The 24,903-nt window shown below is 31.8% G+C and overlaps 2 protein-coding genes across 2 annotated transcripts; both read right to left on the reverse strand.

Annotated features, from left to right (window-relative positions):
- Positions 1-11,669: 11,669 nt before the first annotated feature.
- Positions 11,670-13,102, reverse strand: TRIADDRAFT_55877 (uncharacterized protein; the record flags this gene model as incomplete). The annotated part of the gene is made up of 8 exons (XM_002112109.1): positions 11,670-11,768; positions 11,844-11,912; positions 12,000-12,099; positions 12,238-12,310; positions 12,431-12,545; positions 12,641-12,826; positions 12,903-12,989; positions 13,055-13,102. The coding sequence occupies 8 exons, from the start codon at positions 13,100-13,102 to the stop codon at positions 11,670-11,672; spliced, it is 777 nt and encodes a 258-aa protein (XP_002112145.1).
- A 218-nt stretch (positions 13,103-13,320) lies between these two features.
- TRIADDRAFT_55878 (uncharacterized protein) lies at positions 13,321-20,092 on the reverse strand (the record flags this gene model as incomplete). The annotated part of the gene is made up of 27 exons (XM_002112110.1): positions 13,321-13,427; positions 13,515-13,621; positions 13,692-13,756; positions 14,030-14,185; positions 14,266-14,423; positions 14,531-14,644; positions 14,728-14,839; positions 14,918-15,005; positions 15,097-15,181; positions 15,350-15,455; positions 15,630-15,680; positions 15,803-15,930; positions 16,037-16,106; positions 16,183-16,323; positions 16,612-16,657; positions 16,792-16,895; positions 17,002-17,049; positions 17,147-17,284; positions 17,404-17,481; positions 17,583-17,682; positions 17,762-17,883; positions 18,013-18,066; positions 18,192-18,349; positions 18,452-18,611; positions 18,780-18,929; positions 19,227-19,362; positions 20,049-20,092. 27 exons carry the CDS (start codon positions 20,090-20,092, stop codon positions 13,321-13,323), a joined length of 2,826 nt encoding a protein of 941 aa, XP_002112146.1.
- Positions 20,093-24,903: the final 4,811 nt, after the last annotated feature.

Here is a 24,903-nt window from a genome sequence, read left to right on the forward strand (position 1 = left end):
TGTTTTAATTAAATAATTATAATGCTATTTCGTGCATATTATAAAATCTCAAATTTACTTCCCATTCAGTATTACATAATAGGGACGGTTAAATTTTCTGCTAGATTTGAACTATAGATATACAGCCCTTCCTTAGCAGGATAAAATTAGTACTTCTGCAATGTATTGTACAGCGTAGAAATAAATATATGCTACTAATTTATGGCGCAGACACAAATAAATAAACAAGAACAGCAATTAATCATCTAACTTACTAAATAATTCATTAATTATATAGGTATATGTCACAATTTCACTTCTGCGACAAGGTAACATACAGTAAAAGCCTATAAGTAGCTACTGACTTAAGCGCCCTTTTACTTAACGTTAAACACACACAGCAAAAGACTGTAAAGATGAAGCTTTTATTAGCAAAGATACATCTACAACTTTTTACCACCCTCTCAACTCAAATGTTCCCGTTTATATAGGAACCGTCTAATTTGTAAATAACAACAGTATTATTATTATACCCTACTAGGAGAATCATCTCGAACTAAGATGCTCCTTACATAGCTTTTCTATCAGTAAATATTTTGAATCTCTTACGCATACTTAATCTTAATCTAAGCTCGTAGGTTGTCTAATTTAACTATCATCAACTAGAACTTGAATCATCCTACTGCTATCTATCACACAATAACAATCAATATCAAATATGTAATGAACTATTACAAACAATATCTACGTTAAGGCATTACTTATCTTACCTAGCACTACAAATATGGATATTCTCCATACTAGCTACTACTGTACTTATTAAACTATCCTAATGACAAGGCAACACCGTAACAGTATACTACCTATATTACAAATATAAATTAGTTCTAAACAATTTTATGATACTGTAATACTAGACTACATTAAGAAGCTATGATCAAACTTGCAATAAATGCAATGAATGATTACGTACATCGTAGAAATGTTGCAATTTTTGTTATTCATTATATTGCCTGAGGCAACACTTTAAGCTATTGTCTCAATAAATAAGACTAAAATTAAATGACTTGAATGGATGATAGCAGTTATATAGTAGTAAAGTTAAAATGTAGCGAAATTTTTTTGATAAAACTATTTCTTATAACTTCACAGGAATAAATACTAATAAACGTAATTATTTTAATAGTAGAAGCTCTCTATTCGCACACTTTGACTTATGAGCCTATCTGCAATAATCTACAGTATTCTATCGACTGCTGAAGTTGTAGTATTATAGTAAAGCTACACATTAGATGCGAATTCATTATATAATTATCAATCCAGACTACGATCCTGGCTCACTTACGTTGCTAAACAAAATGTTGTTTGCTACTATAATTTGATTAGAAATTTTATATCTTTAGTGTTCTTGTTAGCTAGTCTACGTTGTTTTTATTCTTCCTCTCGCTAAAGTAGTTAATCTAGGAATTGGAGCGATGAAATTAGAGTAGCCGTTTAGCAATTGCAATCAATTTGACAATATTACTACTTATAGTAAGTTAGGATTATTTAACATTATCCTGTTTACTTAATTATTCGGGCAGAAAACTTGGAGATAACAATTAATGAATCAAAAATAACAATCCTATGTATGATTACTCATCATAATCTCGTCTCTGTGGTTTTATATTAGTTTTGACGAATTTTTTTTCTTTCGATGCCGCAAGGTATAAAATTTTATTCTACGAACACATTCATAGTCTATGGATACATATTTATTAACAATGCTCAAATGGTTGTCAATATCTATTCTTACTGACCAACATAGACTAATCTATTAAAATTATAATATATAATGATCAAAGAGATTCTATTTTGTAACCCAATGATGTTATCTAGTTACGATCTATTGAATAAGAAAACTTGCACCTAAAGATGTTAATAGATTAAACTATCACTTCCATCTAGTATTTTCATCAATAAACATTAATTTAATATTGCAATTTATTAGATTATTCTTTATCTTATCCACTTTTATTCCATATTATTTATGATTCATAAAGTCACATTAAAAGGAAATAATGCATAATGATTCTCTTGTTATACGCCCATGTCTATTGTTTAAATTTGATTTTCATCCTTATATAACTAATGATGATTTAATTTCGTCATGATGAGATACAGATATTAAAGAATTCACAGTACAATAAGAGCTTTAAGAAATTATTGTATGTAGATAGTTAAGATACTCTTTAGATCCTCCTATCCTTTCAATCTATTTTATACTGATTTGAGGTCTGTAATATCATTGAATGGCTCATTTTACAATAGAGAATGGGAATGTAATAACTAAGGAAATCATTTCGATGACGCCTGTAGGTCAGGTAGGTTAGTTCCTATTTTCTTTGATCTATTCCCTACCGCTTATATATCCCATTATCACGCCGTAAAGATATTAAATCATGTAGACGCGTAAAGCAACTATACAAAGATCAGACAGATAGCTTAGAAGATTGGAACACTTGTAGCAAATTTTGTTGCTTTAGTCGTTTTATTTTGCAGGATTGATAGGTTTGAATGGAATTATTGTCGTCAAACTACGATAATACGTCGATAGAATGTTGACCAATTTGTGAAATGAGTTTGAGATGCGATAGATAGATGGTCATTAAGCTAGATTCGACGTATTTCTAATTTAAACTCTGGATATAACAGAAATTTCCGAAAGAGATAACCAGACTTGCTTATGAACTACATATCCTTATATAAGAGCGATAAAGGGGATTCAATTTCTAGTTTAAACTATGACTGTTCATAATCACGAATAAATATATTAATAGTCTGAAGACGTAGAGATATCAATTGGGATAATATTCAATTATACTAAACACGAAACGATGGTTACAACTTGATTATAGGTCAACTTACGCTTTTAATTGAAAATAAATGCCGTTATCATGCAAATAATTTCATTGTGATACTTTCTTAAATATATATTCTATTACTAAGACAAATAATACCGTCAATTTTCTCTGCAATATAGTTAATCATCAATAATTTCTTAGGTATATTTCCAAAGTTTACTTAAATTTGAGTGCAGTTCAATTTAATTTGTCAATAACAATCAACTAATCCCAAATTAAAATTTAGATTACATGATATGTTAATCTTATTTGACTACCATTTATTAATTAGAGTGAAAGATGGCATCGGTTAGATGGTAATTAAATTCTGTATGTCTCAATCGCCATGGATAAATGTATAACTAACTTCTTAATATAAAGTTTGAATTTTATTATTGTGATTTCAATGCCCGTATTAAAACGCAATCTACCGTAAATTCAGATTCAGTCGCAAATCGAAGTTTAAATTAAATGTGCTAATCTCATTTGACTGCATTATATTAATTCTCGTAAATAATGGCATCGGTTAATCGGTAATCAAGTTCTGTAGACCGCAATCAGCATAGATAGTTATATAACTAACTTCTTAATGTAAAGTTTAAATTTTATTATTATTGGACTTTAATGCTCATATGAAAACGTAATCAACCATAAATTCAGATTCAATCATAAAATAAATCCTGCAAGAATAGAAACATCTTTTATTAACACTTGAAAAATTAAGTTATATCCTATAATCGTTAACGCTAACTTCTATGGTCTTGACTTTCTAAACTGCTAACAACCGTGAAGTTCAATCTAAATAAGTAACGAAATATCTTGTAAATTTAGTTACTTTTTAATTGTCATGATGGTGTTGAAATTGTTAGCCATATCTAAACCAATTTTTCTATCGTCTCTTTTAACTCGAACTCATTTTGCGATCAGCATAAATTATAGTTGTATAATATCAAAATCGAATTTGTTTACTTTATCATCTATTACAAAATAATTTTTATGGAATAACACGAGAAGGGTTTTGTTTATTGTCTGTATGAATAGTTTAAGAACAAAGAATGAGGATGATGTTAAAATGTCTCGAAATAAAGCTCAATTTGAAGCACCTCTTACTGTTCAGTTAAAACTACTATCTATAATATTTCTCTATTGGATCCAATTTAATTCTGTAATTAAGTTAAATCTTTAATTTAGTTTGCGTTCTTGCTACTATTAGAGAAATTTCTCTTGCTTTTTACGGCATTTATTTGAATTACTATTCGAACTTTAACACTATATTTGTTATCTTCTTAATTATTATTTCTTATTTTCTGATTAAGAAATTATTATCAAACCAGGTCTTTTCGTAGAATATTTCTAGCCTAGACCTTATCATTCGCGATGATAAAAAATTTACTAAAATAACAGACATTGCCGTGGCTGTGCAGGGAAATGCCACTTGTTTTTACTAGTATAAAAGAGAAATGATGAAAGATATAGGGCTTTTGCATTTTATTGTAAAATAATTAGATAAAATTGCATGATTTACCGAGTTGATTTCAGGCATTTAATTTTGATTACTAGGCTAGCTCTGCAGCATCGTATTAATTTAGTTAATATGACTCAGAAATAAATCTACTGTATTCGTATAAGTGAATATTATTTCATACATAGTATTCATAATTTACAAATTGATTGTTTGCAAAGACTATAAAATTAGATATTCTTCAACGCCATTTTATTTATGGCGATTAGTCATTATTCAGGAATAATCGCAATTTATTAAATTGGCCACCTACTATGTTATCAATAAAGATTCTATTAGTAATTAATGGGCTTTCTAAAGCACCAGTTTCACGATAAATCATTTAGAACGCAACGGGTGCCGTATCAAGGAACAAGGACTCGAATTAAGCTGATCACTTTCAGGTTCTCCTAGATATCTACTCTTATACTATGAACAAACAAAAGATCATTAAAGTTACTTATACTGCCGCCATTGCCGTTAAACTTGAGCACTAATGTAACTGCTCTCATTAAAAATTTCATGGTCCAAAGAGTCAAGCAAGCGAAACAGAAAGTCTATTAACATACGTAATATTAATGTTAAGACAAATATATCCAATCTGAAATAGTTTTAAAACTTAAATTCCAATGAAATAGATCATTTTTCAAATTAAAGAAAATCGTCAGTTATGAGATCATTCTGTATCATTTATTTAACGATCCAATAAACATAGTTAATGCAACTGATGTCGATTAAATCATATAGAAATGAAATAAAAAATGGTCCTGTTCAACTGATCTTTTCAGTATAAGTGAAGATGCGAGTTGCCGCATTACATTAACACTATAGCATGAGTGAATATCGAAAGGGTATTTTGAAATGGCATCGGTTACAAATAATAATTAGGAATACGGCAGTAAAGCGCACATATCGAATAATTCGCAGAATAGCCCTCATAAATAGTAAAGTTAACCTTTAAAATTTACCCAGCGTATTTTAAAATTGATCCGGCTCTTTCAGAATTAAGGAAAGGCCCCGTATTAAAGATAGCTCGTAAAGTACAAAAGTAAGAGCACTGGTATCTTATAATGCGTATATATTAATAGAGATAAAATTATATATCTCCATTTTTCTCGTAAGCGAGGGATTATATAATTATCTATTAAAAATTACGCGAGGAAATTCAAACTGTTCGCTATCTACAGTATTTCTCGTACAACATTATTTCATTTTTAAATTTTTTGTTGCATTATTGTATCCTGCCCTTTTGAGTTAATTAATAACTAATTAGAACAATTTTCACGACATTTTCATGACTGTCTATTTTCTGTTATTACTTATTCATTGATAAGATGAGATTATACTAGTCATCGCCATGCGAGGAAACTCAAATTGTTAGCTATCTACTTCTCGTATTATTTCATTTTTTTTAATTTTTTGCTAAAGCCTCTCTATTCTATTACTGTTCTTTTAATCACATCCAAAGCACTATTACTCTATCTCTATCATCACTGAACTATTCATCCCGTTATCAATTCGATTTTAATTAAAATGAATCTAACCTTGACCAGCCATAGCGGTGATGACCAAGAAAGTTAGGAAACAGCCATATAGCTTGATCGAATCAGCCATTTTGATATTATCAAGGAATGGAATAATGGACGAGGTAAAAAATCGACCAAATTAATGCTGTTACGTTTAGTTAATGAGCTTACGACAATGACTAAATTAGCTAGAACAATAAAATAAATGATGTCCAGACATCCAATCCTATAGGAATTGCTCTTTGTTACTATAGTAACAGAGCTGAGTAATCTTCACTCAAGACATCATCATTATAATGATGATGGTTGTATTAATGCCTTAATTCACAGGAAATAATCATTCAGAATAACTTTATTCTACTTCATTAACTAGCCTTATTTTATTTATATTAACTAACTCCTTAATAAAGAAGATAAACATATCATTTTATGTTGTTTTCGCTTATATGAAATTATTTTACTGGATGAAAGCTGAAATGACCTTTGATAAGTATCTAACATTCTAGATAGTGCAGTATCTTATCTAATCTTATAGAGCTTATTTTTAATTTATTATTATATTATATGCCTGAATTAACAATTTATAGAATATCGTTTTGTGAATTAATATTTTATAATTTCGTATAATCTATCTTGACTAGAACGATATAAACTGTTTTGCTTCAAAAGGCTTTAAAAAATAATTCAAATGATATCAAATAGAATCTTGTTAAGGATATTTCTACTGTAGTCATTACTATTTACCATTAATTTTATTTGGTTACACTATTTTCAAAGTAATCTTCGATTTTCACTATAATTTTTGGACTTTTTAGCGATGTCACTTGACACTCTCAATTAAATTATATTTTCATTTTCAAACCAAGGCGCATAATATTTGAGAACATTCACCAAATAGTATTTGACTTTCCCACGTCTTTAGACTTATGTAAACTAATTACCAATTCAAATGAGATATAAGCTAGAATCATTCAATTATTCTCAGACTTTGTTATTTATTTCTATTCTGCTATAGTAGAAACTTAAAATAGTACCCAGTCCTAATTGCTTTAATTACTAATGTAGATGACGTAAATTATCATCGTTCTTGTTTATATATTCATGCATGTCTAAAGAATCTATTAACCCTTAAAACTCCGCATTAGCTCCAAAGATATTCTGTTATACTATATTAGAACTTGTTCACATGAAAACTTTAGACTCATTATTTGCATACTTACTTAAATAAATATTGAATTCATAAAATCGCCAATAAACAATTTGGCGTCCTTGTTTAAAATATTGATCTCTATTTATCTATTATGGCCCTTCAATATCGCCAATTTTTTTTCCAAGATGCTCAATTTTATTGTCGTCATAAATTCGTATATCCCTTTCAATTCATTTTATATGCTATTTGAATTTACTGCTGATACATAGCAGATAGCAACTACCGATCGTTGTTGATATCCACTATCATTGATATTAAGTTTCCATTTAATTTAATGAAATAATGTTATAAAATTGATATTATTTTCCGTTCATTAAATTCAAATAATCCTTTGCTCAAACATTCATGAAGAGTTCTATTTCCATTATTCTAGTCTCATGAAAGGTCTATTTTAATCTGATTATCATCATTAATAAATTTTCTGATGAACAAACTCAACAATAGCTGAATATTAAACCGTACTCTCGTATTTCTCAAATTAGGATCGAAATCTGAGCTATCTGTTGTAATTTATAAATTCTAGTGGGAATTTGCCATCTAGCCAATAGCATATTTTAATTAGAATTCTATCGATTGATCTTTAAGCTAATCTTTATCTTTAATATCAGCTAATTATGAAGCGAATTCTGACTTTATAACCTAGGACTATTTAGCCCGATAGCTCCCCCTGATGTATAGCATATTAGTACGTGTATTGATAAGTACATTAAGTTTCCGTTATATTTAGCAAAGTAAGATAGAGGAACCAATCGTCAATTGTTACATTTCTTGCTTGATAACAAAAGTAAAATACGAATTTATATTTAATATTTCACAGTAGGCATTAAAGTCTTTCACTACGGTAAAAGTTTGTCGTCATAACAGTTATGACAATAGTAATAATTTGAAAATAATAAAAATATTAACGAGGTGCCAATCAATTAATAATTAAATGGTGTTTCAAGGTAAGGAAGTAATTCTAATTGTAATGAAACATTCAATATTCTGTATTAGCTCCAATCGTTTGTTTCCATTTTTGTAATAGCACCGATGATTGGAATATGTTTTGAGCTTGTTCTTTATAGTTTTAAAAGCAATTTAATGCAACAGAAATGGTTTCGTCCTTACGTACAAATTTATCTTAAACTGATTCATTCTGAACTTAAATGATTTTGTTATCATTTCTATTCATCAACTCTAATAAAGCGTAGATAAGAACGGTATAATAATATTAGTTTAAATAGAGCTACGTCTACCTCACATCCGAGACGATTACAGGCAATTACTGCTAGTTAAGAAATTGTTTTCATGTGCGTTAATGATTTCCAAATAAAAGCTTGCTATCGCTATCAAAAGCTACAACTAGTTTAATCAAGCAATTTTAACACTATTTTTATAGATGGCCGATAGCTAAGTATGATTGTACTACATTTATTGTACTGCACTGTTGAATACATTTTTTACCTAGTTTAATAATGAAAATTTGATTATTCAGCTGTATGGTTTAAGACACTAATATAATAATACAAAGTGAAATATTAATATGCTTCAAAAATAGACTATGGTATAATAATAGTTAACAATCAATCCTTTCTGATCTGTTCAACTACGTAAGTTTTTAAGTTTGTCAGCTAATTGTGTGGTATTGACAAGTTAGTACTTATTAAATAACCTAAAGTAGAATTAATACATTGAGTTTGGTTATTCGAGCGAGCATTCAAGTTGCAAGAGCTGCTTACTGATGTGTGTATCAAGGGGTATTATGGTTTAGCCATAATAACGATAATTGTCGCAACTGCTAGACTAGCATCGCTAGATAATATTGTTCTTAAGGATTAATATCCTTAACTATGCATAGTTGTTACCGTTATCTTGTATTGCTGCACCGGTAAATGATAAATTAATGTTGTACGGTACAAGTATGTTTATTAGTTAATTGTGTTATACTGAAAAATGATATCTCAAGAATGTTATCGCAATGTTAGAGAAGTTATGCATATTCATGCCAATGTTAGAGTATATAAATGAGGCGCCTTTACTATCAAAGGGGTTCGAGTGTGAGTTAGTAAGTTGGTTAGTTGTAGTTAATAAAGGTCGATTTCAACCACCGATAGAAAAGAAAGGAAATTTATAGGTTGTTGTTGGCTCAGCAGAAATTCCGCACGCTTCCGTAAATTCGTAAAGATCAAACTGAGTCACAACAATAATATCAAGGAAATTAATAAATGTTAGTTGACTGTAATAACAGAATTACCATCACTAATTTATCAAGGGAATCCAAGGCAATATTATTTTTATTAACTATCTTAATTTGAAAATACTAACAGGGAACTTATCAACAGTTCTCAATATATTTCTATTTATTAAAGGCGCTTTTTTAATATCATTTTAGGTTGTGAGTCTGATCATCCAAAATTGTGTAATCAATTAAGGTAGATGAATTTGAGAGATGATCAACATTTAACTATTATAGCAACCAGTTATGATTAAGCTTTTCATATACATATAATGCGGATTATCGCTATTCCTGGATGAGTAATATCGATATAAGTTAATCAAATATGCTCAATTTTTCGTGCTTACTAATAATTATAATTTGGAAATCTTTCAAAGGCTAAAAATCCTTTTCAGTATTTTTAAAAGCAATAAGCAAGTCATTTATTCAATAATAAGGCGATATGGTAATAAGTATTTCTTAATTCATTTACATTTTCGTAGATATGTTGCACAATTTTCAGGTACATGCGAGTATTTAAACAACTATTTGGAAATATACATTAATTATTGTTGAATAGAATATCCCAACTTAAAACTAGACGGACTATAATTAATTATGTATTTATTAATACAGCTAAATTGGCATCTGTACTTTATTTTCGTTCTTGAGATAGAAGATAATAAATTTACCGGATTACATTTGGAAGACAGAAATCGATGTTGCAATTGCATTTGCTAGATCAACGATAATTGTATTATGTATTTGTTACAATTAATTAACATCTTACTTTTCTCGCAATAGAAATATAATCGAATGAATAATATCTAATTACTTTCATACTGAACCTTACATGGATAGTTATAATAGCGAATGAAATCGTCATAAAACAGTAATCAGACATTCCACTAGTTATCGCCAAATCTACATAATAGCGGCAAGTATCCCTTGGATTAATAACATGCGCAACCCAGCAAATAATAATACTGACAGCAAAATATAATCATAAATCACAAAAGTTCTAATTTTATCTCATACTTTACTGGGCACAGTATTAAACGTTATACGGGTAGCTTATAGTATTAAAAATTTTTCAACTTTGAAATAACAAGGGACTTGGCAATAAACTTTATTGTATTATCAAATAACTTTAGAACGAAAACTAAAATAGTGCAGAGTGTTCCGTGGGTGGAAATCGGAACTAATATAACTATATTATAAATTTCAGTCAATTTCGAACAATTTTATTAGCTTTAATAAAGCTATAAAATTGTAAACAGTTTTTTTGGTTTTGTATCATAAACTCCATATCACCTAAAACTCCTTCCATGATTATATTGTACACTGTACAGTACCAACTTATAGATTCTTCATTAGGATACAAATGCTGACAGAATCCCTTAACTTTCGGTGATTACAAATCCGATTAAATGAATTTATAGCACAATAGTCAAAACATTATATGATTTGCTGATGGATACAGGTAGAACTACTGATACAATATATCTATCAATAAATACGGCATTACAGAAGTCCGGTAAAGTAAAAAAATTAGATAGATAATATTTATGCTGAGAATAGGTGGAGTTGTATCGTAATAACCAAAATTACTGTAAGGTACAATCTGATGCATCATGACCCGATACTCAATTTACAGTATTCAAATTTTGCAGTTTATACATACATTTATACAAATTAGAGAATCATTCGTGAAGTGCGTTTATAAAATCACACCATGCGTCGGGAATAGGCAAAAATTTAATTTCTGAACCAGATGTCTGCGCATTTATGTTATTATCTCGAATTCAGTACCAGTCGCTGCCGATCAATAAAGTACAACTATCAGAGTACAATAATTTCGCTATGATCAAGCAACACCAAACCACTTTAGGAGTTTGATCATATTCTCAGGTAGACATGTCTATACACTAATATTATTACGTTCATATTGAATGTTGTATCAGGTGGTGCCAACCAATGTCATATAGCCAGCAACTTCCAAAGTTTTCGAATGTTCAAGCAACAACCCCTACTTCAGAACTTGATCCTTTGAAGTTTTTACATTATGGTATTTAAATGAAATTCCGGATTTTCAAAAACTAGTTCCCTCTTACGTAGACTAACAGCAAAGTCATTCGGCTTGCATAGATGTTAAGGCAAATAATTTACATGATTCATTTAATTAAAAGCAAGGCCGAAAGCTACGCGATATCAAGATTAATAGAAAAAAAATAGGATATTTGTGTAGTAACTTAAATCCACCAGTCCCAATGTTGATAGGAACACCCATGATGATGCATTCACTCACACCTTCAAAATTTATAGAATTTTCAGAAATGTCAGTTTTATAATTCAATTTCTCAGACAAATTGAAGATCTATTGAAATGACAACAATTTCAAGTGTTGGGTACCAATAATCGGATCTTCTTGGCCACAAATAGCTGCATCGAATAAATGATCCGTGGTGTTTTCAAACTAAGAATTAATTTCGAAATCAGTGCAGGTCATATACAAATAAGTAAAATTCAAAATGTACAAAAACAATCTTACAGAAGCCAACATTAAAACGCTCTCTTTCATCTTTGCTAAACCAAACCGAGTTATTCCGAGAACTTCACCCTAATGTCGATTCACAATTATAATCAGACATAAAAAGCTAAGTTAAAGCAATCGTGAAAAAACACCATTACCCAATTATTACTATACCTTAAACGTCATTAAATCAGCTAATAACATCACATGTCGGTTATCAAGATGCATTCCGTGGTTTACCATCGTAAACAGAATCTCATTGATAATTGTAGCCCTATAAAGCAAATACAGAAAACGTACCGTACAACTTGCATAAAAACAATTAAAAATTATCTATGAACAAACTGTAGTACTGTATATGGAAATTTACTAAAAATGAAATTAAAACTAACAAGTAAATAAATTGCTGTACCTTGCCGCTTCAATCCCTAGTACCTTTTCTACAACAGTAGTGTGGTTGGAATTTGTACCTATACCCTTAACTCCTGAATAATACGGATATGCGTTACATTTTAACTAAGTTTTATCTCTCCGCGCAAAAAAATTGCTGTAGAATAAATAGTAACTGTAATCATTGCTAAAAGAGCAAATCCAAAACTAATTACCACGTGTAGTTATAACACTAAGCAAATCTTCCCCTTCGACGTAAAGCTTGAATTTTTTATTCCCTGACGCATCCTCATCAACGTGGATAACCGTTCGCGTAACTGTTGGAATGCCCTGCAATACAAATCAGAGTTAATGGAATGCACATACTTTGCATAGTTCGTTTTACCTATTTTATATATAGTTACTATGAATCTGTCTAGAATTACCTTAACAATAACATTCGGAATAGAGGCTTTCAAGATTTGCAAACCATGAAAGATGGATACTTTAAGGCTTTCCGATGGATATACTAAAATTATATCAGGATCTTCGATAACGACATCGTGTGGCTTCAATTTCAGTTTCGGAAAATTACATATTGAAGCTCGAATAGTTTCCTTTGTAATTTCAAGCTGTATTCATACCAGTAATTAAAACTCGTCAACAATATTCATTACCAAGTCCAATAATACTTTGAATCAAACTTACTTTTAACAGCTTTATTCTTTCCATATCTATCTTTAATTTTAAATAACAATCGGTTGGACTAACGACTTCTTCGATATATTCACACACCTACGAAAAATATTACAGTTTACTACCCTACGCTTGGACAGTACTTCCTCAGTTTCAATTGTTACCTCTCCTAATGTTGTTTTCTCTATTCGACCTTTCACCATACGAGCCATATCTTCATTATCATCGTTTTCTAGTGCCGCTGTAACAATAGGTGTACTGATAGACTTTGAAGCATTTATAATTTCTTTAATTCTCGGAACGCCAAGGGTTATATGTATGGAAAGTTATGGAATATAATTTAAATGCGTTGTATATAGACTACTACATGACTTTCCTCAATCTATTCACCTCAAATTTTATACTATTACAGAATATATTTGAAAAAATATCAAAGGATATTCATGGCAGCAACACCAGCAAAGTGAAATGTTTTCAAAGTCATTTGCGTTCCAGGTTCGCCTATGCTTTGTGCGGCAATCGCGCCAACAGCGGTCCCTTATACACGACAAAATTATTAATAATATATATAATGCGTTATTGACTATGTTACAACGGCTCATTATTAATTATGAAGTCTCTTACCGGGTTCAATTTTAGCTCTCACATATTTGTTACCACAAGACTGTATAAATTGCTTTAATTGGATTTCAGTTATATGATGATCTAGAATCGGTGTATGAGGCCCATATCTATGATATTCGAATCAAGCAAACATAAATAATATGAAACAAAAATAGAATTATAATTGCAATAACGTACTTTCGATTTTGAGGTTGTTTTGATGCTATACGATTAATATAGTTCCTAAGAAAGTATGATACAGCCTAGGTCAAGACAAGGTTAAGGAAACGAAACATTTTAAATATCCGTGATGTATATATTTACATTAGTTCTGCCTGAAATTCAGGAGAAGTCATTGCATTGAAGTCATTGGTCATTACGAGATCTTCGGCAAGCGCTTTAATTTCGTTTTCGTTCATATATTTTTCATTCTTTGATGTCTTTAGGCTTGTAGACTAGAAACGTATTTCTTTTCTTAAATGACCCAAACAATGCATACAACAATATCTAAATAGAAATATAGGTACGCAACTTACCTTTATATGATAAAGTAAATGATTATAATCTATAGGCTGATCTTTGCTTTCCATTAAACTCGGATCGAGACCATCATGCCCATACTTAAACTGTACAATTCCACCCACCGAGTTACGCACTGTGGTATCATATCGGATAGCTAAGTCTTCCAGTGACTGCAAAAGAATATTAAATTTATCGCTGATTAATTCACTATCACTTACAAGCTTATTTCAGATTGATTTTATTTTGGTACCTTTATTAGTCGTCTCTGTAAATATCCTGTTTCTGCCGTTTTGACAGCCGTATCCACTAAACCTTCACGTCCAGCCATAGTATGAAAAAAAAATTCAGTAGGCTCTAGTCCGGAATAAAAACTATTTTCAACGAAGCCTTTTGCAGCTGGAACTTTGGCTAATAGAGAAAGAATTATACCAGTCAGGATGAACATAAAAACAATACTTTAGGCAATATCGCGATAACAATTATGGAACGACCTACAAAGATTTGATTTGACTTACAATCTCTATCAAAGTAAGGTAGAGCACGATTCTCAAATCCGTTCGGGATTCTGCGTCCACTAACGGCTTGTTGGCCGACACAACTTATCATCTGTGATATATTGATGTTTGAACCTGAAATAATCAGAGTAACCCAATCTATTACAATCACCCAGTAAGTCGAAATCAAGAAACGACAGGTATCGCTCAACTCTTACCCTTCGAACCACACAGAGCCATAGTTAAAGGAGCATTTGAAGGATGTAATTCTTTCAAGCATATCTTACCTGCATCTTCTCTAATAACCGATAGTTCTCTTAAAATAACTGCCTAAAATAAATGCATACGATGCCAGTTATTGCCTATCAGACATTGATAATTGTAAATATTCCTTAATTCTCAAACTACTTCTAGAGTTTCGTCTGCTGTAAATCCAGGTTGATTATGGAGTCTACCATCTTTAAAATCTTGAATATGCTGATCACATTTATCATACCTGTGAATTCATTAATTAGTGGGTTACTATTAATAAATATCACACAAATATTTGCGAAAATTCTTGATCCAAATAAAGTAGATTTATTTACCCATTCTTTACTAGCTCTCTTTTACCATTAATAACATTAATTTCTGGCGTTACATCACTAATTCCGATAGAAAATCCGCGATTACCTAAAAAAATAGAAGATTAGCCAAGAAAATTTAATACAATTAGTACATTTCAATCATTTTAATACAGAATATTACTTAAAAACACTGGACATAATCTGGCAAGTCGGTGCATTCTATCTGCGGCTAGCTCTTCCCCAAAATTTCGTAATAAAATATAAAAAATATTACTTCGAGAGCCGGAGCCCAAAGTACTCTTATCAAGCACTCCGCAAATGTGTTCACCATTATGAAATACTACATCTAATAACACACAGAAAGCAAATACCACGTCAAGCTAGTTTTCATCAACGAACAGAATTGACAGATGAGAAGTTATGTCAGCCTTGATATATATGATATGCACTATATTCAAGTTAGTCTTACAGGCATCATTATAACACATGTCTTCACCAGTGGTATATTGCTTCCCCTTTGCACGTAGATTGATTTTTATAGGCTGCTTTCTTACCGGTGATAGTAAAGCACTAATAACCTGTTTACCAGTCCACAATTGAACGGGCTGCATAATTTTACATTCGAATATATATATATGAAGAAACATCAATTCAGTAAATTTGTAATACAACATACACAGTAGTTTGAAAAAAGCGTAAGTATTATGCCTATGAATCAAGATTTTACCTTGATGATAGATGGGACCGGTAAATCTATCTCAGTACTTGCAGTACGAGAATCTAGCATACTGGAGCAAAATTGGGATACCTTTGCTCGGTCAAGGAATACATCCTTTTGGGTAAGTAGGTAAGCACCTATAAAATAATTGTATAAATTAACAAGCTGCAACTTTGCTTCGTAGTTTATTAATCCTAGAAATAATTAACGAAGTCTATCAGTTCAGGTAAAAATGTCTGAGACCTGTTATAAAATCTTGAATAGCGGCTATTAGAGGCTCTCCGCTTCTAGGAGTAACCATGTTCGATTTACTCTGACAATAAAATAAAAGATAAAAAGTGATTATTGTGTCCAAACTTCTTACTTTATCCATGAATTTACTTTAATACCTGCATAAGTACGAGTGCTTCAGCCCTCGCTTCTTCTGTTTGAGGTAAATGGATATTCATCTCATCGCCATCAAAATCCGCATTAAATGGTGTACAGACGCATTCGTTGAATCGAAATGTGCGATTAGGCATAATTTTAGCCTATAAAAATTATGAATATTTAATTGTAACTATTTCATTACGCATATTAGGAAACATAAAATTAAAATAGAACAATTAAATATATCTCAGTATTCAAGGCTATTTTCATACTCTGAATGACATTATGCTCATTTTATGCAACGAAGGCTGCCTGTTAAAGAGTACAATATCACCATCTTGCAAATGCCGCTCCACAATATCGCCGTACTAGAAGTGGAAGAAGATATGACTACGACTTAAATACTACGTATAAGTTTATGCTATTTAAACTAAATTTTGATAATAAACCTTCAAATCTTTTGCAATTTTTCCACGATTTCCGTACTTCAAATACCTACAACAGCGAATCGATCTACGATGAGGCCACTAACTGATACATTAAGACATTCCTCGCATACACATCTATACCATATATATAAAGTTTATTCTACATGATAAATTCTAATAGTTGATTATATGTATACGCACTTTCTTAGCTTCGTTTTTTCTTCCATGACAAAATTAGCTCCTGGATGCTTATCAGCTCCATTTAAAATTAATTTCTTTAGAAATCTTATGTTAGCTCGACAAACCTATACAGAATCGAATATGATTATTATGTTAGCACCTTAAATTACCGTTATAGTCGTTCTCGTAAGCATACAGATGATTCCTACGAAGTGGTTATAATGTTATTACCTTTTGCGGATATGTTAAAGTCATTGCCACCGGATAAGGTATAGCGACCTAAGCATAACAAATAAATATTAACTAGGTACAATAGTGAAAATGGATCTCATAAGATTAAACCATGAGAGCTCGCTTTCATTAACCCATAATGTACCTCGTCTATACGCAAATTAGGATCAGGTGAAATAACCGTACGTGTTGAATAATCAACCCTTTTACCAGATAAATTTCCGCGAAAGCGCCCAGATTTACCTTTCAGGCGTTGGCAAAAACCTCTAATCGGTCGATTGGGCTTATAAAAGTATTATTTCGAATTATTAGAGTGACAAGGTACTGAATTGATGCAGTTACAGAACTGGTAGTAAGTAAAATGTATTTTTGCGCAGGCTACAGGTTTAAATTGTAATTTACCTGAGATCCGTAAGGTAAACCACTAGTTTCACTATTTATGTAAAGGGAAACGTGTATTTGTAAGTTATCCCATAGTTCCTAGTACGATGAAATTTTGCCAGTTAGATGGTTGTACCAGTTACAGCATAAATATGTTGCATCTGCTATACAAAAATCTTCAATCAAGTAAATTACAGTACCATTAAAATCTGAATTTTAGCTCCATTTTGACGAGAGCGGTTAATATAATCACTTATAAGTATAATTTCAGTCAATTTCATTGTCAAATCATCCTCATTACTAAAATGTAAGCAATATCAGGTGATTAAAATCAAGGATTTATAAATATTACTAAGGTTTCTCGTCAAGATCAATTAACCTTCCCATTTGTGAATCGGTCATAACAGATGGCCTGATACATAATGGTGGAACCAGTAATCGCTCTATAATGAGATCTTCAGGCCTTCCATTGTTAGGTTTCATACCAACAAGTAAGCAGTCCTATAAATAATTAAGAAAGGATATTTCAATCCATATATTCATTCACAAGCTTTTATTCTATTACTAGAATTTTAAAAAGAGCACAATAGCAATTAAGACAAAATGTTAAAATTCTTTGTACATACATACCTCATCGCTCATACCACTAAATAATTTCAGTACTAATAACGGATTTAATATTTCCTAGAACAATCGTTGATTGTTTCAGCACTTGATTAGTTTTACATACAGGCTGACTTATCCCTTTAATCAAATACGCATCATTGATTTACACAATTACGATACGCTTAATAACACTATTTCAATACTTGTGACTTGCTAGCGACGAAATTTTCAAGATCTTTATTGCTTTCTACGGCATCTTGCAATAAATCCTGAGTTTGGCTAATTGCAATGCTAGATAATTTTTTGTTCAGCCTGTGCTTTTCGTGAATTATTTTAAATGAACCAGCTTTCTTTACAATGCCTGTGAAGGATTACAGTTATCCTTAACAACGATTTCAAGTCAACATTATTTACCAGTAATAAGGAAATAATGGACGTTTTTTGCAAGTTTTTAAGTACTAACCATTTATAGCACCACAGCTAGGGCATACAGCCATTTTACGACATTTTTCGTGTACTTTCTTTTGTAAAGCTTTACGAGATTGCAATCCAAGGCGAGTGCGTGTGGCTATTTGCAAATTTTGATCGTAATCTGCAGGCGATAATAAAACTCTGCTGCATTTCTAAATAAAGAAGGCATTAAGTATAATATAGTAGCTGCTTATGAAATATAGAATAGGCAATTCAATTCCAAGATTTTCCAGCCAGTATCATACTGTCAGGAATATAATAGTATTGCTACTGTACTATTGAAGTTAGTACTGTATTTCCTCTCCTGCTCATTAAGTTACCTTGCATATACATTGTAAAATGGTTATAGTAGCTTTGTAGAAACCACAATGGAAGACAGGGAGGGCTAAATCAAGATATCCATAATGTCCAACACAATCGGCCAATCCTTTCCTACATGTTTCACACGATTTATTTTTAGAGCTGGTACCCTATTACAAAGGAAGCCATATAAAATAAGTATGCTTATACTACAAGAATTGTTTTCGGTCATTGCATAGAATTGCGCCAGATCTCTTGATGACAACACGTAGACAGCAGTTGGTAAGAGATTTGTGATAGCACATGTTGACAATGATATTACGTGTCTACTGTACCATTTCAAGACATGATGGACTAAACTGGGAGTAGTTCCATATTAGATTACTATATGACTGCTTAAAATTGGAGTATCGCTAATTGCGTTATCTTCAGCTGATACTCAATTGAATAAGACATGTTGGATTTACCATACGACGATCTAGTACGCCATAGGACACTGGGCTTCGTTGCGTATCTTCTCCATACAAATTTTTACTGACAACACGAATATGTGCCTGCCTTTGGACATCATTAGAAGAAAATAATCCAAAGGTAACATGGCTTCTGTTGGAATAGTAGAATTTGCATTTAATAATAGCAAGTCAAGATGACTGTTACAACATATCTATCTACGACCATTTAAATGAACGCGTATAGTAACATTCAAATCAGTTCTACGCGTATTCTTAGCACAGTAAATTTAAATGGTAGACGTATCAAGGACGATCGCGATATCGATATGGGTCTATGACATTATGACCATTACAGAGTTACTATCCACTTTTTATCTCTCATCTTAATGAATGCGTTAAGAATTTGACAACACGAGTAGAATACTGACTACTTGCATTGATCTTAGCCAAAAGTTTCAATTTCAATGGTGACTATACTGTATCATTGTCCATGTAAATCCTGATGTTACAGCAAACATCTTGCATGCAAATACACAACACTGTAGTCACAGATTGTTTTATTCAGTGTTGATATATTTCAAGATTTTCCTGTGGCATTCAAATTAGTTGTATTTAGAAAAAGAGGCTACAATTTTTCCTTGGACTTGCTATAGGGTAAAGCTCTGTCGATGATAGTACTGCAGCATTATTACCGGTAATAATATTATTATTCTTACTATACCATGTGTACACGTATACTGTCTATATATACCACTGGTCGACACCTGGCATTCTTAAACTTATCATCCAAATGGCTATTCTGTATACTGTCAGAGCTAGCTAGAGAGAAGAACTCACAATTTCTTTGCAACATCAAGATCTTTAAACTGTTCCTTGACCATTTTTCTTAGCTCATAGCGTTTGCAGCTATACCTGCCCACTGAATATGGTATGTATGATTGATATGGACTGAATCTCTTGAAAGAGTACGGTGAATAAATACTAATAATACCGTACACTTTCCAGGTTGATGCTAAAATGAGGTGACACCGAGTGAAATGAAGCTATTTTTCTACTGGTGGGTGATTCATACTCTACAGTGTACAGTGCACGTTACTATACAGTACTGTACACTGTACACTGTACAGTATACTACAGTACAATGCAAGCCATTGAGCTCGCTATCGGTACAAGCCAGACCTGACTACAAGCCATAAAGTTATGAAAAAAACATACAGTACAGTATAGTACTGTAGTGCGCTTTATTAAAAAGGGTTGACACTACGGTACAGTTCATGCATACTCACTCAGGTCTAGACTACAGTACTACCAGTCGATGGTACGCTACACTGTACCGGGTATAATCGTACAGGTACCGGTGTCACGAAATTGTACGTCCGTCATGCTGTACTGTACTTCTGCAGTAAGTTCTGCTTCTACTGTACAGTGTACAGTACTATACTGTACAATGTACAGTACTGTATATTACACTGTACAGTACTGTACAATACAGTATATAGTATTATATTACATATCACTGTACAGGGTTGTACTGTATGTGGAATTAGGAGAAATGACGTTATAATTGAGTTCGTTATTAAGAAAGATTTTACTCGATAGAAATCACAAAATACTGCAGTCAGAAGCAGAAGAAATACAGAAAACATTCGGAGTAGAGAGAGGAAAGAAAAAACCTTTTCTTTTACCTCTATGATAGTATATAGAGTGTAGTGCGGACACTATTTTGGAAAGCGCATTGTAAGGATCTCACATGTTGCTAACGGACAACTGCAAACTTTTCCTTCACGAGACCAGGGACTACGGTACTGTACACTGTACACTGTACACTGTACCGTACAGTACTGTATGCTAAAATAACCGAAAAACTAGTTCACTAGTATACTGTATCCTTCAAAAAAACCAAAGTCTCTAACTAGACCAAGGCTATTGCAGCATTAACTACAGTATTCTTTCTACTGGTCATCTCAATTAAATCGTACAGTATATCCTTCAGGAAACCAAAATCTCTAGCTAGACCAAGGACTACTGCAGTATTAACTACAGTATTCTACTGGTCATCTCAATTAAATCGTATATCCTTCAGGAAACCAAAATCTCTAGCTAGACCAAGGACTACTGCAGTATTAACTACAGTATTCTACTGGTCATCTCAATTAAATCGTATATCCTTCAGGAAACCAAAATCTCTAGCTAGACCAAGGACTACTGCAGTATTAACTGCAGTATTCTACTGGTCATCTCAATTAAATCGTATATCCTTCAAGAAACCAAAGTCTCTAACTAGACCAAGGACTACTGCAGCATTAACTACAGTATTCTTTCTACTGGTCATCTCAATTAAATCGTACAGTATGTCCTTCAGGAAACCAAAATCTCTAGCTAGACCAAGGACTACTGCAGTATTACCTACAGTATTCTACTGGTCATCTCAATTAAAATCGTATATCCTTCAAGAAACCAAAGTCTCTGACTGCAGTATTAACTACAGTTTCCTACTGGTCATCTCAACTAAATCGTATATCCTTCAAGAAACCAAAATCTCTAGTTAGACCAAGGACTACTGCAGTATTAAAAGGAAAGGAAGAGATAGGCAACAGCCGTTCAGCATACTAAATATGACGGACTAACTAGTTTAATGATCATCTCAATTGAATCGTTTGTCTGAAACGATGCACTATGCCGTAGCAATATTATCCACTATTGCATTGTTATCCAAATGAGCTGCTGATTGATTTTTGTACCTTGTAGTCTACGGTTTCAGTCATGGCGTATAGTAGAATGACCAGAAAAATGGCCAACGATGACGCTACTTTGCACTGGATGAGGCCCCACCTGATAGCTGCTTCTGTTCTTCGTAGTGCCTAACTAGACTAAGTATTGCACTCGCATACTACTGATCAAACTGACATAAGTGTAGAACAGTAAAGCAGCTTGCCATGCCATACTATCGCTATCAGACTGCTTTATATTGGATACGTTTAGTAGCGGGATTCAATTTAAAAAATTACGAAATTATATTGGCGAATGGAATCGATTTCTTAACTATATCAATGCTTATATCTTTTATCACAAATACGTCGTAAAGTAAAAAAGAAATTGTCGATGTTATATAACAGGAACTATAGTAGAAACTGTTCAGTGTAGTCCATTGGTAATTAAAGTAAATAAATTAGGTGATCATCCCTTTACAGTCTTCTTGTTATGATGGAATCATTATATTATTAGTAAGCAGGGCTTATCCATCGGATCTAAACGGAATGTAACCTTTAGAAATTAAAATTGTTGATTAAAAGATAAATAGATACTGTACACTATCAAGTATAAATTTCTATAACGACGTTAACATTATTATTGTTATTATTATTATCATAATTACATTTATTTTCTAGAATTGCATTAATACATATAAACAACAATGATAATAATTGGCCTTAGATTGCGCTTAATTAATGATACTTGTTGATAGTTTCGATAGTATATCCATTTCGCACGAGAAACGATCATTGGCAATAATTTGGCTGTAATTACTATTTGTAAAATGGCGGTGTAAAAGTTGAGATATTGAATTTGACAAATAATAGCTACATTTAACTAGCATTGAATTTAATATTTATAATCACTGTAGTGCAAGCAATAAATACAGTCAACCGGTATTTAATCGTTTTTACTGATACGATATAATAGTGATGTAAATAATAAATCTATTTCGCACTTAAATAAAAAAAAGCAATACACATCCTCTGTGATGTGGGTAGATGTAGTAGCTAGATCGACGATCATTCCATATGGGTTCACTATTATAATTTATTAAGTTTATCTTGAATGTTCTTACAATAGATAACATCATGTCTCCATTCAATGTATATAGTTTCAGCATCATGCGGACATTTTGTTGTCATGACGCTCAATAAATACAATACCAAATGACATAAAGTAGATTATTATTCAATAGGGCCACGCCGTTATTAGTTTAGATACATCGAAATAAAGATATACAACTTATTGTGAACACATTGTAGTACGCTATATTAATATTAAAACATAAGTAGTATTGGCGGCAATCACAACCTACAAGTAAAACAGGCTCTTTATTCCTTAGAACAACGACTTCCTAACAAGACACTCTACTCCAAATTATTCTTATCCACAAGTTCGATCTTAATTACATCTTAATTATATATCGAATTCGCAGCAATTTATAACTGGTAAACGATTAATCGTAAGAAATTATTCTACATCATCCCCACTAATGAAGACTTTAATCTATCATCTAGAATCAACTGTAATGTACAGATGATGACAGACATGTAATTACAATCAACAATCTCTAATTAAGAAAGGCATCGGTTTTCTAGTTATCTACCAGTAGGATTAAGATTATTAATTGTAACGTACTTCAGTCATAATTCAATACTGATCATAATAGTTATATTAATACACAAGATTGGCAGACAATTTTATTGTCTTACTGCTAACGGTTGATGTATTTCTCTTATGCTAGTCATTGTTTCAATGACATCTGACATTAATATAACATTAAAAACTCATTGGACGGCTCTATGTACACAAAATACGGTTTATTGTAATGCCAATGTAGTTCAAAATCATCGGCGAGAGAAAAGTAGGAGAACGCTACATTGTAGAGGCCAACACTGCATCACAAGACACTAGTCGCTATTGGGTGTCATATTTACTTTCTACCATCGTTACCACCAGCGTAAGTTTTCTACTCCACTCCTCATTCCTATTCAGTGCTAGTGCAACGATAAACTATTTCTTTCTACTATTTAACGGATGCATGCAAAGTAAGTAAACTTAACAGTCGCTACTTTTACTCATAGTCTACGAACAGTGCAATAATAACGACGGTAAAGGTTTCATATCGAGTAAAACGTGGATTTGTCATACCTATGGAAGCATCAAGTACTATGACGCCGTAGCTAAAAAATTCTTTTTTATTACTATCAGATTTTAATTTGACATTTCAACGATTAAAAGTCATCAGATTGATAGCATCATTTTTATATATTTATCCCGGAACACTGAAAGAAGTTAATTAGGTATGTTACTTAATAAATTTTGTTGTAAATAAATGCACGATAGTATAGTTGGTACGTTTTTACTGGTTTAGAGTAAATTACAGTTTTTATCAAACGCTATTTGATTGCCTATTTCATGAGAGTAGAATGGAGTAGCGTAAACTCCATCAAATTTATTTTGTAATTTATCCACCTTATGGTTTCGTAAGAATATTAACAAGGAAAGTGGATTGCTAGAGCGCAGTTAGATAAAATATTTCCGATAATGCTAGTTAACAACATTCCTGTCCTAATTAGTGATACGTACTGATTTATTTCTCAAGCTTCATCTCATCTTATGCCATTGCTAACATCATTTACGATGTAACAGATTTTTTTCTGAAATGAATTGAAATGAACGCCATGTTATACCAAAGTAACTTACGTAAATAAAACTTAAATATTTCGATATCAAGCGATAGCTTATACCTAGCATACAGACATTCACATCACAGAAACAGACAGTCGTGGTACTTGTTTACTTACTGTCGCAACATGAGGGTATGATTTACTTACAATCCAGTTTTAATCTTATTTTAGCTACGATTTTCAAGGTAAATTGTATAAATTTCGTTACATAATTTCTTATATTAATCACTTAAGAGCCAATCCCT

The sequence above is a fragment of the Trichoplax adhaerens genome, genomic scaffold (assembly GCF_000150275.1).
Source record: "Trichoplax adhaerens TRIADscaffold_4 genomic scaffold, whole genome shotgun sequence".
NCBI classification, from domain to species: Eukaryota; Metazoa; Placozoa; class Uniplacotomia; order Trichoplacea; family Trichoplacidae; genus Trichoplax; species Trichoplax adhaerens.